Source organism: Leucopleurus acutus (assembly GCF_964270905.1).
Source record: "Leucopleurus acutus genome assembly, chromosome: 14".
Lineage (NCBI taxonomy): Eukaryota > Metazoa > Chordata > Mammalia > Artiodactyla > Delphinidae > Leucopleurus > Leucopleurus acutus.
This window is the reverse complement of record NC_139156.1, coordinates 5,346,659-5,362,467: the sequence shown is the minus strand read 5'-3', so window position 1 is coordinate 5,362,467 and position 15,809 is coordinate 5,346,659. Positions and strand designations below refer to the sequence as shown.

Below are 15,809 nucleotides of genomic sequence, written 5' to 3'. Positions count from 1 at the left end.
TAACATTTTCAGGAACTGCCAAGCATTATTCCAAAGTGGCTGCCCCGTCTTGCATTCCCACCAGCATGGTATGAGGGTACCAGTTTCTTCACATCCTAGTCAACACTTGTTACTGGCTCTCTTTCGGATTATAGCCATTTTAGTGGGTGTGAAGTGAAAAATAACATTTTAAAGCATCATTCTTTTGGAAGAGATTTTGGCCCATATTGTATAATGGGCCTATTCCAACATTCTGGTAGCATCTAATGACCGTTCACTGAACTTGCGTCTCGGTACTGTCTTGTATCCCACTGGGTCATTTGGCAGTATTTCCAGCATCTCTTTTCACTTGTGTTTTTCCTTTTATAGCAAAATGTTTACTGATTTCATCCTAAATGTTCCCGTGGGTTTGCTGACCATTCAGAAGCTATATTGCTTGATTGAAATAATTCACAGTGACCTCTTCACACAGCATGGTGAGTGAAACCCTGAGAATCCTTAAATTGTCACATTTGTCATTGTGTGTAGATCTCGCCCCGTCTGAATTCTCTCTTCTTTGTCGAAAGGAGTGGGGAGGGGCTTCCCTGGTGGCGCAGTGGTTGAGAGTCCACCTGCCGATGCAGGGGACACGGGTTCGTGCCCCGGTCCGGGAGGATCCCACATGCCGCAGAGCGGCTGGGCTCATGAGCCATGGCCGCTGAGCCTGCGCGTCCGGAGCCTGTGCTCCATGATGGGAGAGGCTGCGGCAGTGAGAGGCCCGCGTACCGCAAAAAAAAAAAAACAAAAACAAAAAAAAAAAAGAAAGGAGTGGGGAGGTTGCAGCCAATTAAAACAGCTCCATTACAAGACAGGAAGATTTAGCCCTTACCAGAGAATGGTAATTGGCATATACTGTAGGTAATAGATCATTGAAGAATGAAGGCACAAACCTTGCAGTTCGGAATTTAGGTGCACACCAGAGCCCTAGGATAATCAGCATACATTGTAGCCTGTAAGATGTGCGATTATCTGTCCTGGGGAGGCAATCACTGTCCTCCATTGAGATGATTGCAACAAAAAATTTCAAATTTTCTTTAATTGTAGAAGTCATGGTTATGTCTTAGCCTGAACTTTGCATTCTGTGACAGGGTTTCTTCAAACCCTGCTCAAAGGAAAAAGAATTTCAATGATTCCTCAACTCATTTATCCCAAGGAACACCTCACATTTCCACACGTTATCTCCCTACCCTTTTAATTAATCACTTTCTTTCTGTTTGGACAGATTGGATTAATATTTTACACTTGTCAAGAAGTTTTATTGAAAGCTTAAGACCTTTGCATAATTCCACAACCTTCCTCACTTACTGGAGACAAATGTGAAGACTGTTGAGTGACATTCTGATGGAGAGGCATACATTTATTCTATTCCATTTGTGTCTAGACGTTTGGCTGTTCTGTTCATTTTCTTTTGTCCTCACGTGTGGTGTTGTTTCAGGGATGGAGCAGCTCAGTCCTGAGATGTCCCTGTTGAGAACTCAGTGTGTGTCTGGATTAGTCCTTTGTACCATCTAGACTACTGGACCCTATGTTTTTAATCTTATTTCTTGATTTAACTTTATACAATTCACTGGAGTCTGCACTTACAGCTAAGGCTTATGTCAAGAGGAAATGTTAAGACTTCATTTGGGTGGGAGTGTTCTTCTGGAGAAAACACATCAAACCAAGAAGGGAGTAGCTTTTTGCAGCCTTTCCAAACAGACATCTCTTTCTCACTTGCATAAAAGAAAGTCAACTGTGTCGCCGTTATTTGGGACTCAAAGCCCATGAATCTCCTTAAGCCAGTAATCCCAGCCGTCAGTATTTCAGGCTCTTCTTGGAAGGCTGGATATTGAATGGCTTATTCTTCAGGTGTCTTCTAAAGCTTGGGACTTTGTGAGACTCCAGGGAGGCATGAGGCGATAGGTGGAGATGCTGCTTCATTGTTTCTTTCCATATTGACTAAACTTTATACCACAGTAGGTGAAATCCCCTGAAAGTTTTATATCTGGGTCTTATTAGGTAGCTTACTAATATCTCTCCTTCCAACCATCCAACCCTAAGACACGCAAAAACACACACCGCCACGACCACCACCATCACCATCACCATCGCTGCCACCACCAGTGCCTTCACTGAGCTAACAGTTATCAAAAAAATAACAGTTATCACGGATTGACTGTGCTTGGCTTTTATTGAGTGTTGATACAGGGATGACCTTCTTGAGGACATATTACATACATTTCAAAATTTCTGTTGCAAAACTTTGTTCCACGTCCTTTGAATAAGGACCTAAGGCATAAATGGTTCAACTAAAAATCTTTAGAATAGATCTTCTTAAGGAGTGTATTTCAAGGAAATGTTTTCTTCTATGGACACTTTATTTCTTTAGCTAGTAGATAGCTTGAAGGCAAACTTAGTATTTATTTTTGCAAATTATATCAGCCATTGTATTTGGCAGTTGTGATTCTCTTTACTGTGCTCCATTTCTATTTTCACTCCTATTCTGTAAGTCTTTTATCATAGACTGCCTTAAGTCTTGTTTTGGAAATAATGCAGCATGCAAATAAATATTTAGCTTTGTTTGACGGGGTCTTGTCAGGATGTGTAACATTTTGGAATTATTAACTTAGTATCTTTCTAGATACTGCAAAGGTAGGAATTTAATCTTAATAGTCAGTTGCACCCAACGTAGTAAAGGAGATTGTAGGAAATATATGAATCCACAATTATCATGGGCAAAGTGAGCCAAAATTAGCCTGAAGCTTCATGTCTTACAAGCAGTTCTAGAATTGTCCAATCAGTCGACATTGTCTAAGCCATAATCTTCAGTGCAAATGTACTTCCGGACGCTCACTGGCTGCCTGGAAGCATTTCAGGATGCGTTGTCCAATGTGAAAATGGCCCCGCTTACGGGCTTGAGTTTTAAGAATGTTTCTGGGTGAAGACAGCAAGGACAGCCCAGATTTTTCTCATCTTTAGGCTCCCTGCTTCTTCAAAGTTACCCAGAGCTGTCTTACCTCCTTGTCAGGAAAGGTTTATCACTGGAAATCATCCAGTTGGTCTGTTCTTACGAAGATGTCATTACTTGTGCAAAATATTCTGTGCCACATTTGGTATCAGTATTTAAAGCCAAACCATTTTCTGGTGAGATATGATGGCTGTGATTTTTTTGCCTCGTTCCATTTCTTGTTAATTTGTAAAAAAATGCAGTCGTCCGTGTCCTCTTTCCTGATCCAAGTGGAATCAGTCAAACTAACTCCCTTCGTGTCTAGATTTCTGGAATGTGCTGTAACTAGGTTTAGCTGCACAAGCTAGTGGATGTGCTAGACCGTCGTCAGTGTTCTCTGGGGGATGTGGTCAGAGTGCATCCCTGTCTGGCTCCTCCGGTTCCTCTGTTGGGCTCCAGGGCACGTCTTTGCTCATCAGCATGTGTGTTGCTTCACTCATAGAGGAGACTCACTTTGTTGCTTTGCTCTGAAATGTTTCTTTCTATTCTCCCTCCAATATCAAAGTTATTGCGTCGTTTTGAGAGTCTTACTTTGATGGAAGTGGGAAGCTGATCTGGGTGCGGTGAGGCTGGCAGTGAGTTCTGAAGCTGCCGTTGCTCCTCTGCAGGAGAGCCTTCCCTTGACAGGTTTGGGTCCCAGCAGGCCAAGGCTTCCAGGGCCCTGGTTGGCTCAGCCTGGCTCCTCTTCTGTCCTCTTTAAGGACCGGAAGACCAAGGGTGCATCCTGCTGGGTTTGTTAGGCTACAACAGGAGATGTGTCTTTTGGCAGATCGGGTTGTGTTTGGCCCCAGCTAGTGTGGACACCACAGCTGCTGTCACTGCCATCTGTTCCCAGCCGTGCCAGCTGTAAGGCTCCTTCTGAATCAGGACCTTGCAACTCCCACTGCCTCTGCAGCCTCCACCCTGGTCCGAAGGAAATGAGAGTTCTTGACAGAGCTGTCCTCCCGCTGCTCATTTCCAGTTGCCATCCTAAGAAGTCATGCCTCCTTGGCAGAACCTGGAACATAGTTGCAGTTGCAAGGGTGGCTGTGGATTCGAGTTTTGGCTTCTGTACTGGGGAAAGAGAGCTCAAAATGTAGAACACCCCCCCCCACCCCGAATTTAAGAAGCCTGTTCAGAAGATGTGTGTGGACCTGGCCTTCCTGCACGTCTGCCACAGTAGATTACTGACCATGCCAGTGGTCCAGCCCCTCGGCAGGTGTCCAGCGACTCAGAGTGCATGGTTGGTTGCCAGTCACATTAGCCTTTTCTCTGAGGACATGTCTCTCTCCCTTTGCTTTGCTTAAAAAATAAAATGAATGACTGGTTTGCATCATTCCTCCTGCAAATGATTTTACTGCCTCATTAATAAAGAACTACGCATGTCTGAAGCCCTTGCTGGGATGAGGGCAGGCAGCTCACGAGAGGATTGCGAGTGTGTGTGGGCTCTGTGATCACATTGCCTGGGTTCAGATCCTGCCTCTATTACCTGCTAACTCAGTGACCTCGGGTAAGTTACCCTCCAGGCTTCAATTTCTCCAGCTGCCCTTTTCTTCTTGCCTCCGTTACGTATCTTGAAGATTAATACATATGTGGTACTGAGATTTACCCTGAGTGTTTCGTGAACATTCAAGAAATGTTAGCCGTGTCTTTTCATTTTTGTTGAGGATTCATTAGAAGAATGGCCGGTGAGACCCTGCCCTCGTGGCGGGTGCGGGGCTATCATGTCAAATATGGGGCAAAAGAAAATAGACCTGGACCAAATACTGGAAGGGATTACATAGCGAGCTTCCTCCGAGAGGTGCTCTGATCACCCTGCATAAATAAAATGTCCCCAGACACACTGCCCCTGGGCTCCTTCTGCCACTCCCCACAGCGTGCAATCGTTGCCCGGTTTTACTTCTTGGCTGGCTTGTTTTCTCTGGTCCTTTCTTAAAATGAGAGGCCTTGGAGCATGGCCTTCTTGTTCATCTTGCTGTTCCTCCATCGCTGGTGCCTAGAACAGTGCCCGGCTCGCAGTGCATATTTATCTCATGTTCAAATGCAGCACTTCTTTCCCCAGGGAGCAGTGCAGAGAAGGAAGCGTGACATGCATATGTAGTTCCCTTGATCTGAGGGAGGAGAGGTCTTGTGTTCACACGGGGAAGCTGGCTGTCTCTCCCCGTCTGGGCTCTGAATGGATGGATCATGGAGCAGGAAGGAGGTGTCTTTGAGGAGGAGTAATAGAAAGAGATAAGTGAGAGAGTTAAGATACGGAGGGTCATCTGTGAGCAGTTTTATAAAATTAAGATTGTCTTCTTTTCTCTTTTTTTTTTCTTTATATGATTGCATCTACCCAGGAAACCATCTCTGGCCTCCCAGGCAACTGCTTTGGGGTCTCTGGTGTCCCATCCACTGTGCTGAGGTCTGGATGCAGATGATAATTATGATAGTTAAATAGTGTTGAGCTCTTACTGTGTGCCAGGGGCCATGGTAAGCCCTCGTCTATCTATCTATCTATGTTAAATTTTCATTGGGGTATAGTTGCTTTACAATGTTATGGGGCTTTTTTTTTTTTTTTTTTTTTAAGATTGTCTTCTTTTTGCCTCTGATTTTATTATTCCTCTGGTTTTGTGGAAAGATGAAGTGGCAGAGGGGACAGCTCAACTCTACCTCTGGACTCAAGATAGCTCTTTGTTAAAATTACGGAAAATTTTAAACATATAGGAAAATGAGGAGAAGAGTGTAATGAACGCCTCGCTGGGCTTCAGAACCTGTCAAGTCATGGTCTTGTTTTTATCTTGATGCTCCTCCCCCGGATATTTTTCTTTACATTTATTTTATTGAAGTATAGTTGCTTTACACGGTTGTGTTAGTTTCTGCTGTACAGCAAAGTGATTCACTTATACATACACATACGTGTGTGTGTGTGTGTGTGTGTGTGTGTGTGTGTATATATATATTCTTTTTCATATTCTTTTCCATTATGGTTTATCACAGGATATTGAATATAGTTCCCTGTTCTACACAGTGAGACCTTGTTGCTTATTCATCCTGTATGTCATAGTTTGCATCTGCTAATTCCAAACTCCCAGTCCATTCCTCCCCCTGCCCCAGATATTTTTTAAAATTTATTTTATTGAAGTATAGTTGCTTTACACGGTTGTGTTAGTTTCTGCTGTACAGCAAAGTGATTCACTCAAACACAAACACACACACACATATATTTTTTTTTTTTTTAAAGAAGATGTTGGGGGTAGGAGTTTATTAATTAATTTATTTTTGCTGTGTTGGGTCTTCATTTCTGTGCGAGAGCTTTCTCTAGTTGTGGCAAGCGGGGGCCAGTCTTCATCGCGGTGCGCGGGCCTCTCACTATCGCGGCCTCTCTTGTTGCAGAGCACAGGCTCCAGACGCGCAGGCTCAGTAGTTGTGGTGCACGGGCCCAGTTGCTCCGCGGCATGTGGGGTCTTCCCAGACCAGGGCTCGAACCCGTGTCCCCTGCATCGGCAGGCGGATTCTCAACTACTGCGCCACCAGGGAAGCCCCTACATTCTTTTTCATATTCTTTTCTATTATGGTTTATCACAGGATTTTGAGTATAGTTCCCTGTCCTACACGGTGGGACTCGTCGTTTATCCATGCTTTATATCATAGCTTGTATCCACTAATCCCAAACTCCCAGTCCATCCCTCCCCCTGCCCCAGATATTTGGAGGCAAATCCCAGCCTTCACAGCATTTCATGAGGTTGTCTTTTCAAATGTAAGTTTGTAGTCAGAGTAACTGGCATTGTTTCAGGAAATGGAGGATGTGCAGAGGGTGGATCCCCACGTTGGAGCCGGGAACCCACCTTGGCTGTCCTGGCTCCTCCTCTCCAGCTGAGGTGAAGGACTTGGGCTCATTATCATGCTGTGTGCGGACAGCCAATGAATGGGCGGTAATGGCTCCAAGCACTGTTTGGAGATGTGACTTCTACTTGAAAGCTGGTTAAATAGATTATGTGCTTCACAAAAAAAGATGACTCTTGCATGTAATCTGCAGCATGGAGTGAGCAGATTTTCAAAGCAAGTTACGAAGAGGCAGAAAGGTCAGAGCTTCATAATTTGTACATTGGTAGCTTTGTTCCCATGTGATTATGTTGTTGCCCACGTATCTAACAAAAGCTGTGAAAATTAAAGCTTAAATCCTATTATAGAAATGAAAATTTTCAATATAATTAAATTAAAATAGACACTAGGACACCAAGGTTTGGGATTTATGCCCACACAGATATTTTACATTAATGTTATAGGAATTGGAATAAAAGAAATCAACCTTAGATACCATTAACTTTTAAATTAGTCAAGAGCATTGGACATCCTTGCAAGAAGCCTTTCAGCTGAGATGGGAGTTGTGCTCTTACCCACATGGGCTGCTTTCTGCTGCAGTCCTTAACCTGAGACCTTGGGAAAGCTCATTCCAGTTAACGCTGAATTCCCTTGCCTTTCAAGATCTAGCCTTTCCGTATTCTCATATTCAAAGTGACCAAAGCAACTGACAGATTTCCTTTAGAGCTTACTGTCTACTTACCTTGTGTCATAAGTTTGTTTTTGCAGAATAGTGTAAGATTTGGAGAATAAAGATTTAGTGGTAAGACAATCCCTTTGTAGTCTTGATAGTAGTTTAGTTTAATACTCTTGGTGGATTACTTTGGTTTAAGCTTACTGTTCATTGGAGCCACTTTGTTTTTTATTTTTTCTCTGATGTTTGGAATCTAGCAGTGAGTAGGAATGGAAAATGTGCCATTCCTTCATTCTCGGGCCATTCCTGTAGCTCTTTCCTTCAATATAACAAGTAGGCTCCTTTTACACAGTGTTCATCAACCTCATAAAACTTCATTTGTGTTCCATTTTTTTTCTTTTTTCCTTTAACATCTTTATTGGAGTATAACTGCTTTACAATGTTGTGTTAGTTTCTGCTGTATAACAAAGTGAATCAGCTATTTGCATATGAATATCCCCATATCCCCTCCCTCTTATGGTTCCCTCCCAGCCTCCTTATCCCATCCCTCTAGGTGGTCCCAAAGCTTGGAGCTGATCTCCCTGTGCTATGCAGCTGCTTCCCACTAGCTATCTGTTTTACATTTGGTAGTGTATATATGTCAGTGCCATTCTCTCACTTTGTCCCAGCTTACCCTTCCCCCTCCCCGTGTCCTCAAGTTCATTCTCTACGTCTGTGTCTTTATTCCTGTCCTGCCCCTAGGTTCATGAGAACCATTTGTGTTCCATTTTTTTTTTTTTTTTTTTTGCAGTACTCAGGCCTCTCACTGTTGTGGCCTCTCCTGTTGCGGAGCACAGGCTCTGGACGTGCAGGCCAAGCGGCCATGGCTCACGGGCCCAGCCGCTCCGCAGCATGTGGGATCTTCCCGGACCGGGGCACGAACCCGCGTCCCCTGCATCGGCAGGCGGACTCTCAACCACTGCGCCACCAGGGAAGCCCTGTGTTCCATTTTTGAACAATACAGAGCTCCTTAAAAATGTAGGCCTGGAGAGCTCAAATAATTTTCCTCATTCTTATTTTCAAGGTGAATGATTCTTCAGTTGTCAAGCAGAGTAAAATTCTCCTTTTTAATGGTGGAAACATTAGTTACAGCAGCTCTTTAAAATCTGAGGGCAAAGGCCCAGATGCCTATTGGGGCTAGCTAGTAGGAATTAGCAAAGTCAGATTTCTAGACCGTTTTCACTGTGATTCGATCCAAGATTTTATATCTCTAAAAAAATTACCCTGTCAATCAATTTGTTGTGCTTTAAATCGTAGAAAGAAAAGCTGTGTGTTTAATATAGACCTATAGTAAAACATACCTTCTTAATGCTTTGGATCGATGAACAAATCAAAATAAAATCTCCTGAGCTTCTCCACTGTGGAGAATGGAGAGGCATTTCTCTTACTAAAAGGGTTCTTAAACCCAGACGTACTCTGTAGTAGTTTTTGTTAACTTGATGGATGCTTTTCACAGAAAGAAAAATTGGGGTTGGGACCCTCATATGCCGTAATTACTTAATGTACCACTCGTATAGCATTCTGGAATACTTTAATTAGAGAGTTGTGCTGAAGACTTCTAATGAACGTTACCAGCTGTGAACCCCAAAGTTACTTAATTCTTTAAGTAATGATGGAATATGAATACAATTTTTTCCTCTTTTTTTTCATGCCCTGAGAAAATTTTAATCTTTATCTGTAAAGTACTGTACCTTTTTTCATCCCTCATTCTGTATATCACTCTGTAGCTTTCATTATATGTGTTTTTGAAAAGATCATTTGTTAAAACAGTGCAGCCTTTTTAGAAATGGCCTAATGAATCTAGGAGGGTGAACTCAATTTCAGTTTCTTAATTATATCCATTCCAATTCCATTGTAATTTGTTGAGTACCTACCATGTGCTCAGGACTGTTGGTTAGCAAGTTTGATTCCTCTGAGAATGGCTTCAGAGCCATCAGTTTAAAAATGCATAATTGGAAAAGAGTAATTTTCTTACTTTACAGGTAACGACCCAGGAGTTAAGTAGCAAGTCCTAGTCTGCAAGTAAAATCCCAGGCAGGGAGCTGTCCACCACCGTGGTGCTGATTAGGGAGTTGTCTTGTTACAAATCCACCCCCTACTCTTTTCATAAGCTGTTTCACATCCAGCATAAGAGTTATGCATTCTGAAAACTGAATTCACTTCAAGTGCCATATGGAACACGATAAAGTACAAGTATATGAATAAATAAACACATAAATAGATTAAACATAAATAAACCATGTAGTGTTGTTTTCATGTGCTTATGGAGTTTTCATAGCCTTTTCTCTTCTCTTTCTGTGTGATCATATTGGCAGTGCTAAGTTCCTCAGGGTGTAGTTGGTCTAACCTTTATCATAGTGTGTTGGCCCTCTGTTCTGCACCCACCTCTGAGTGGACTCCTGTCCCTGTCGCTTGATATTGGGGACATGAGAGCAGTCTTAGAAGAGGCTGCCTTGGTTGTCCCATACCCAGTCATGCTCACATTGGCACTGGGACGGCGGGTCTCTGAGTCTCCCCAGTTCATGGTTCCTTCCCGGCCCCAAGCTTAGCTCTGTATGTGCACCGTGTTGCGTACAGAAACTTGCCTGGGACAGTTGGAGGAGCCCCAGGTCAGCCTGCAGTCTCCTATGTTCTCCTTCTAGACCCTACTTTTTTCTGTTGCGTAAACTCCTCCCTGAGGGCACAGTCCTTCCCTCAAGATGGAGCGGACAGACCATATGATTTTGACGTTGTTTTTTTAACTGTGGAGCTCAGTATGGGGGCAAGCAGTAGAGGAGTGTGTGCTGGGCCACACTGGCCAAAACCTGTGTTCTTGGTTAGCTTCACGCTCTTGGGTAAAAGCATGCACACGACTCCCCAGCTCTGTTTTTCTCTCTCTGTTTTCTCATCCTCCACGTGGTAAGATTCTGCCCAAGGATAGGCAGACCTATCGAATTCCTCTCAAATGTACCAAGCCACCTCCTTAAATGCATTTCCATCCAGAGGATAGATTCCTGGTCTGACCAGTACTTTCCACACTATCTTCCCTGGCATTTTGTTTGAGTCTTTCTAATATTTTCATCTGCTTTTAAATGGGACTCATTTTCTCCATTGGTTCTTCTTCCATTTCTTTTTTCTGACAAAGTATTTATTATTATGATACTAGTGGCTGGTTAACCTCTATGATTATACTTCTCCAAACTACAGGATACAAAATATCTGCTGCCTCACTCCCTTCTTTCAACAGATGACACACTTTTTACGAGGCCCGGTGGTTTCATCCAGAAGATGTGTCTTTGACCAGCTTCTTTTTCCTGTTGTTCCACAATCTGTATCTTGCCATGTTCACTTCCAAGTTTCAGGATACTTTTAATTGCTCTGTCACTCTCTCAATTAAAATTTTGTGACATTGGGTACCTCAGAGCTGACAGGCAGATTATCTTATTTCTGATCATTTCAGCACTCAGTCAAGTGGTGCTGAGAATCTTCTTACCAGAATACTTAACAGAGGTACTACCCGTAGGTAGGAATTGAAACACAGTGCAGGGCAGTTGTATTTACTCCATTTTACAGACAAAGAAACTGAGGTTCAGAAAGGAAAACTGACATACTTAGGGTTACTTGATGTGAATTTATCCTCCTGGTTCTGCTCATGATCACAGCTTACTTAAAGTGAATTAAAGTAATTCTTGGAAAAGTTTAATCTGCATTAGACCTGTAAAGATACCTGAGTCACACATGTTTACACACACGTGCACGTGCGTGGGTCAGAGGAGCTCTGGCTTCAGGATCAGGCATCTGACTCTGGCTCAGCTGCTGCCTGGTCCCTGTATTCTGGCTCCTGTAAAATTTGGACACGAGTAGATTGCTCCTGTGATCCCTTCCATTGCTGGCTCTGTTTTCTTTATTTCTGGTGTTTAAAGATTTGTATGGAAGGAGAGAATTATTTGAACAAATCGAATCATGTGGGTGCAGAGTTCTTAGATTGTTGAAAAGTAAGACGACTGTATAAGACGAATAGCAAACCTCCCCCATTTGCGGGGCTCTTACCGTTTAACTCGCATTGAAAGCGTTCATCTGGGTCTCGGTTCTGTGTAACGGGCTCAAGGTTATTAAATGCACTTTATGGGTGATTTGTTGAATGTGACCAAGCTAAAAACTAAGAAGCACTTATTTAGTGTTCATAAAATGAAAGTTTTAAATGGACAGATTCATTCTTGTATTTGCATCTTGCTTTGATGTAGAGCTGTAATGGAGTTATAGACGGATATTCTGCTTGGACATTTATAAGCTGATGATGCCTGTTGAATACCTTTTATAAAGATTAATATTTTTTACTCTGTGCCCATTACCAGAGCATTAATCATAATGGCTTCAGCCTGCACAGCTGAGGATGAACAGATGTGCAATCATTGCTGTCTGTAATCATAGTGGATCACACTGGGAAAGGGGGTGCGGAAGGCTGGCTGGTGTGTTGCAGGACCTCTGATCCCCACGGCTGATTTGCGTGGAGGCTGGGCCCACGGGCTGCCTTCTCCGGGCTGTCAGCATTCCCTTCTGTGCACGGCAGCGAAAACCAGGACAACCGTGCTGGCTGGTTTTCGCTTCCTTGTGGGGTCAGGCCTGCGCCTTGACTCAGACTACCAGGCACTGATGAGGCCTGCAGTCCTGTACGTGTGAAGAGGATCTGACAGGAGGAAGCTGTGGCCTTGATTCTCCTTCCAAAGATGAACACTGGTTTATTAAAATGAGAAATCGCACAAGAGGTCTTTAACATCTGCTTCCTAGCATACTCCGAGACTGCGCTGTCCAACCGAGTTAGAATGCCAGCTACGTATGTAATTGATAATTTTATACAGTCCACAGTAAGAGAAAAAAGTACAAAGCAGTTGGTGAAATTAATTTTAATAATATATTTTATCTGAAATATCATGTCAACATGACTTTGATCTAAATAGGACAACTGGCATGTTTTACATTCTTGATTCATACGAAGTCTCTGAAATCCCGTGTGGTTTTCACATTTATAGCCCATCTCAATTTGGATGCTATATTTTCATCACAGATGCTTGATCTTAACATTTAATATAATTTACCAGTGAAAAGTAGACCTACATATCCAAGTTGTTCCCGTTGTTCCAAACCGTGGTTAACAATAACTGAATCAGACGTCTTTTTTTTCCATTTAAGTTAAAATAGTGCATAAAATTAACTGAAATGGAAAATTCTACTCCTCAGCTGCTAGCTACATTTCAGGGGTTCACTGGCTACCCTACTGGATAGCAAACTCTAAGGCATTAGGTTTCTGTGTGTACTTCGTTGAAAAGGCTGACTTTGCATAATAGTGTTATTTCTGTGACTGTTACTGACAGCTGCTAGTTACTGAATGCTTACTACCTGCCAGACACACACATTATATCATCTGATTCTCACAGTAAACCCGAGGGGTTAACAATATCAGGCCTATTTTGCAAAGAAGGACAATTAAGGATTTTAGAGAATTTAAGTCACTCGCCTGAGATTCAAGGCAAAGAGTGAGCAAGGTGGATTTTATGATTTCCTGTGTGCACGGGTAAACTGAACTTTAGTGAGGCCAGAGGGCTGTTCCAAAATCAGAAAGACTGTTAGTCCCAAACTCCCAATTTGTCCCTCCCCTCTCCCTCCCCTTTGGCAACCATAAGTTTGTTTTCTATGTCTGTGAGTCTTGGGATTAACAAAAGTACACTACTATGTATAAAATAGGTAAACGACAAGGACCTTGTGATAAGCAATATCTTGTAATAACCTATAATGGAAAGCAATCCGAAAAAGGTTAGATATGTGTATAACTGAATCACTGTGCTGTATACCGGAAACTAACACATCCTTGTAAATCAGCTCTACTCCAATGAAAAAGCCAACAAACAAAATCGAATAGACCCAGGTTCCTGGACTTCTAGTCAGGTATTTGTTGCAGCTGTTTTGCATGTGTTTATCTATGGGTAGTTTATTTGAAATGTGTTTTCTTTTTAAAATATAAGGGTTTGTTTGTTTGATTGTTTTTCTTTCTTTCTTTTTTTTTCTTTTCTCTTGTTTTTCCTTGAGTGGGGGGATTGTCAGCTTCCTGGGCGATCTGTTTTGAACAAAATGGGACAATTGGCACAAATCATGCTGGAGAAATGACATTCTGTTCATGGAGAAGGGTATTCAGGACACTGAGTTGGGACACTCAGAATATGACAGGAGATTCCTCTTCCTTGGATGCTTTAAAACAGCTCATTGCAGGCGTGAGTGTGTGTGTGTAAGTGTGGGTGTGAGTGTGTGTGGTGTGTGGTATGTGTGTGTGTGTGGTGTGACTGTGTGGTGTTTGTGTGAATGTGTATGGTGTGTGTGGTGTGAGAGTGTGTGAGTGTGTGTGGTGTGAGAATGTGTGTGTGTGAGTGTGTGGGGGGTAGTAGCTTCCTCTGTGCTCTTAATTTTTTCTCTTGACTTACAATAAAATTTCAGGATCTTTAGTGTTATTCCGAACTTGTGTCCCACTACTTCTTGAAAAACAAACTGGAAGGAGCTGAAATGCAGAGTGGGGACATCCTTTGTAGAGTGAGATTTGTTTTGCTTTGGTTGGGGGCTGCTGGGTGGCTGGGACGGCACCAGGAGGTGGACCTGCTTCTCACTGCAGACTCTCCTGTGATAACCCTGCACCTGTAATCACAGTGACCCCAGACCACCGCTCACGTGCGGGTGCGAGCACACACACGCTCACACACACGTGTGCCCGTGCGCCTGAACACTGCTGTCCGGATCGGCTTGGACACCATCTGGTGAAACTGAGCCGCCAGAAAGGCAGGAGCGATCTTGCTATGGTTGCTTTGTCCCTCTGCTGTCTTCCTGGGATGCGACGGGGCAGCCCTCGGCTGCAGGTCCTTCCTCGACTGATAGAAGCAAAGTGCTAGGTTTACGCATGAAAAAGGACAAAAAGTCCTATGGACAAAAGTCCTATGCAGCAGCTGTCCTGCTGGGAAGAGCGCGCTTCTCCACACGAGCACATGCATGCATGCACACACACACACGGTTGCACACGTGCTTGAAGTCACTGCACACACGTGTGTACGCATGGACACACACACTTCCACTGTCAGGTCTTAGCGTATGTGTGAGGGCTACTCCCATGGATGAGAACAAGACCTCTGCTCTCACGGAGACTGTGTCCCAGGAAGGAGAAACAGGTCACAGAGCTAGTCGTAATTTCCAGCAGTCCCAGAGCTGGCACCGGAGGCCTGCCTGTCCCCAGGTCCCAGAGTTGGGGCCTGCTGATCACGGCTCACCAAGGAGGTGGGTGTATCAGCTTGGGCTGCTTCCAGCTTTGGTCCCTGCGGCCGCTGCAGGACTCTGGGGCGTTGCCATTCTTCCTGTGGGGACCTGGGATGTATTTCTGAAGGCGCTACTGCCCTTTGACCCTCTGTCTTTGGAGGCCTGCATGAGATGCCTGGGGTGGTCATTGTGCCTGTAAGAAAAGCCCAGGCAAGAGGCTGCTCCTGCCTGGTGATCTGGTCCTGTGATGGGTGTGTGGTCAGGGGATGCGGCCCTGTCCTGGGGCCGGAGGTGTGGTCCTCCACACAGGAACGTTGGACCCTCACAAAGTCCTGCTCGTGTTGTCTTCTTTCATCCTCTCGATGAAGTAGGCTTATCCCCATGACCCGCCTTTATCGTGACCAGCCAGAGATGGGGTGGGTTATGGCGTTAGAGCTACAGTTGTCCTATGGATGTTGAAAACATCCCACGTGTAAATACTATGGGTTCATCTGAAGGATTATAACAAATGGGTTTTTTATGTTCTCAGGCTAGGAGAATGAAATGTCTCTAAACGTGACAAAATGGTAGTGAAGTGTCCAAAAGTTTGGTGTCCAAAGCCTCAGAAGAGGCTGGATAACAAATGCACAGAGCGATCACAGACCCCTGGGCTGGGTGGAGGGTGGGCGTTCCCACCAGGTAGCCAAGGATGGCTGCTAGCATCTCTCCCCGGGGAAGATGGACAGGGCGGCCATCACTTCCCTCACCCTGGAGTAATTCTGACAGATGACACCAACACACTCAGTTACTTCTGAGAACGGTGAAGTTCACACCTGCTTGTCCAGCGTGACAGATAAATGAGGCCATATGGAATGGACTTTGGCCAGGGCATATGGGTTGCCAGGGCCTAAAGAGCCATTTCTGCAAGCTCTGAGTCCAGAGCTGTGTTCCCTGATCCTTTAGGGCTGTTTGTGGACACACGCCTGCTCCCGCGCTGGCCTAACAAGCCCACTTGGCCTTCTACCGCTGTTGGGTCCCTCCCAGGCTTGCTTCAGACATGGC

The 15,809-nt window shown here is 44.2% G+C and overlaps 1 protein-coding gene across 2 annotated transcripts in view; it reads left to right on the top strand.

Annotated features, from left to right (window-relative positions):
- The window catches only part of DOCK1 (dedicator of cytokinesis 1), a 528,830-nt gene that overhangs the window by 180,794 nt on the left and 332,227 nt on the right, over positions 1–15,809 (top strand). For both annotated transcript variants that reach the window (XM_082855005.1, XM_082855004.1), the window contains exon 25: positions 349–455. In XM_082855005.1, the coding sequence (XP_082711131.1) occupies positions 349–455 (107 nt within the window). The remainder of the gene's footprint in view (positions 1–348; positions 456–15,809) is intronic.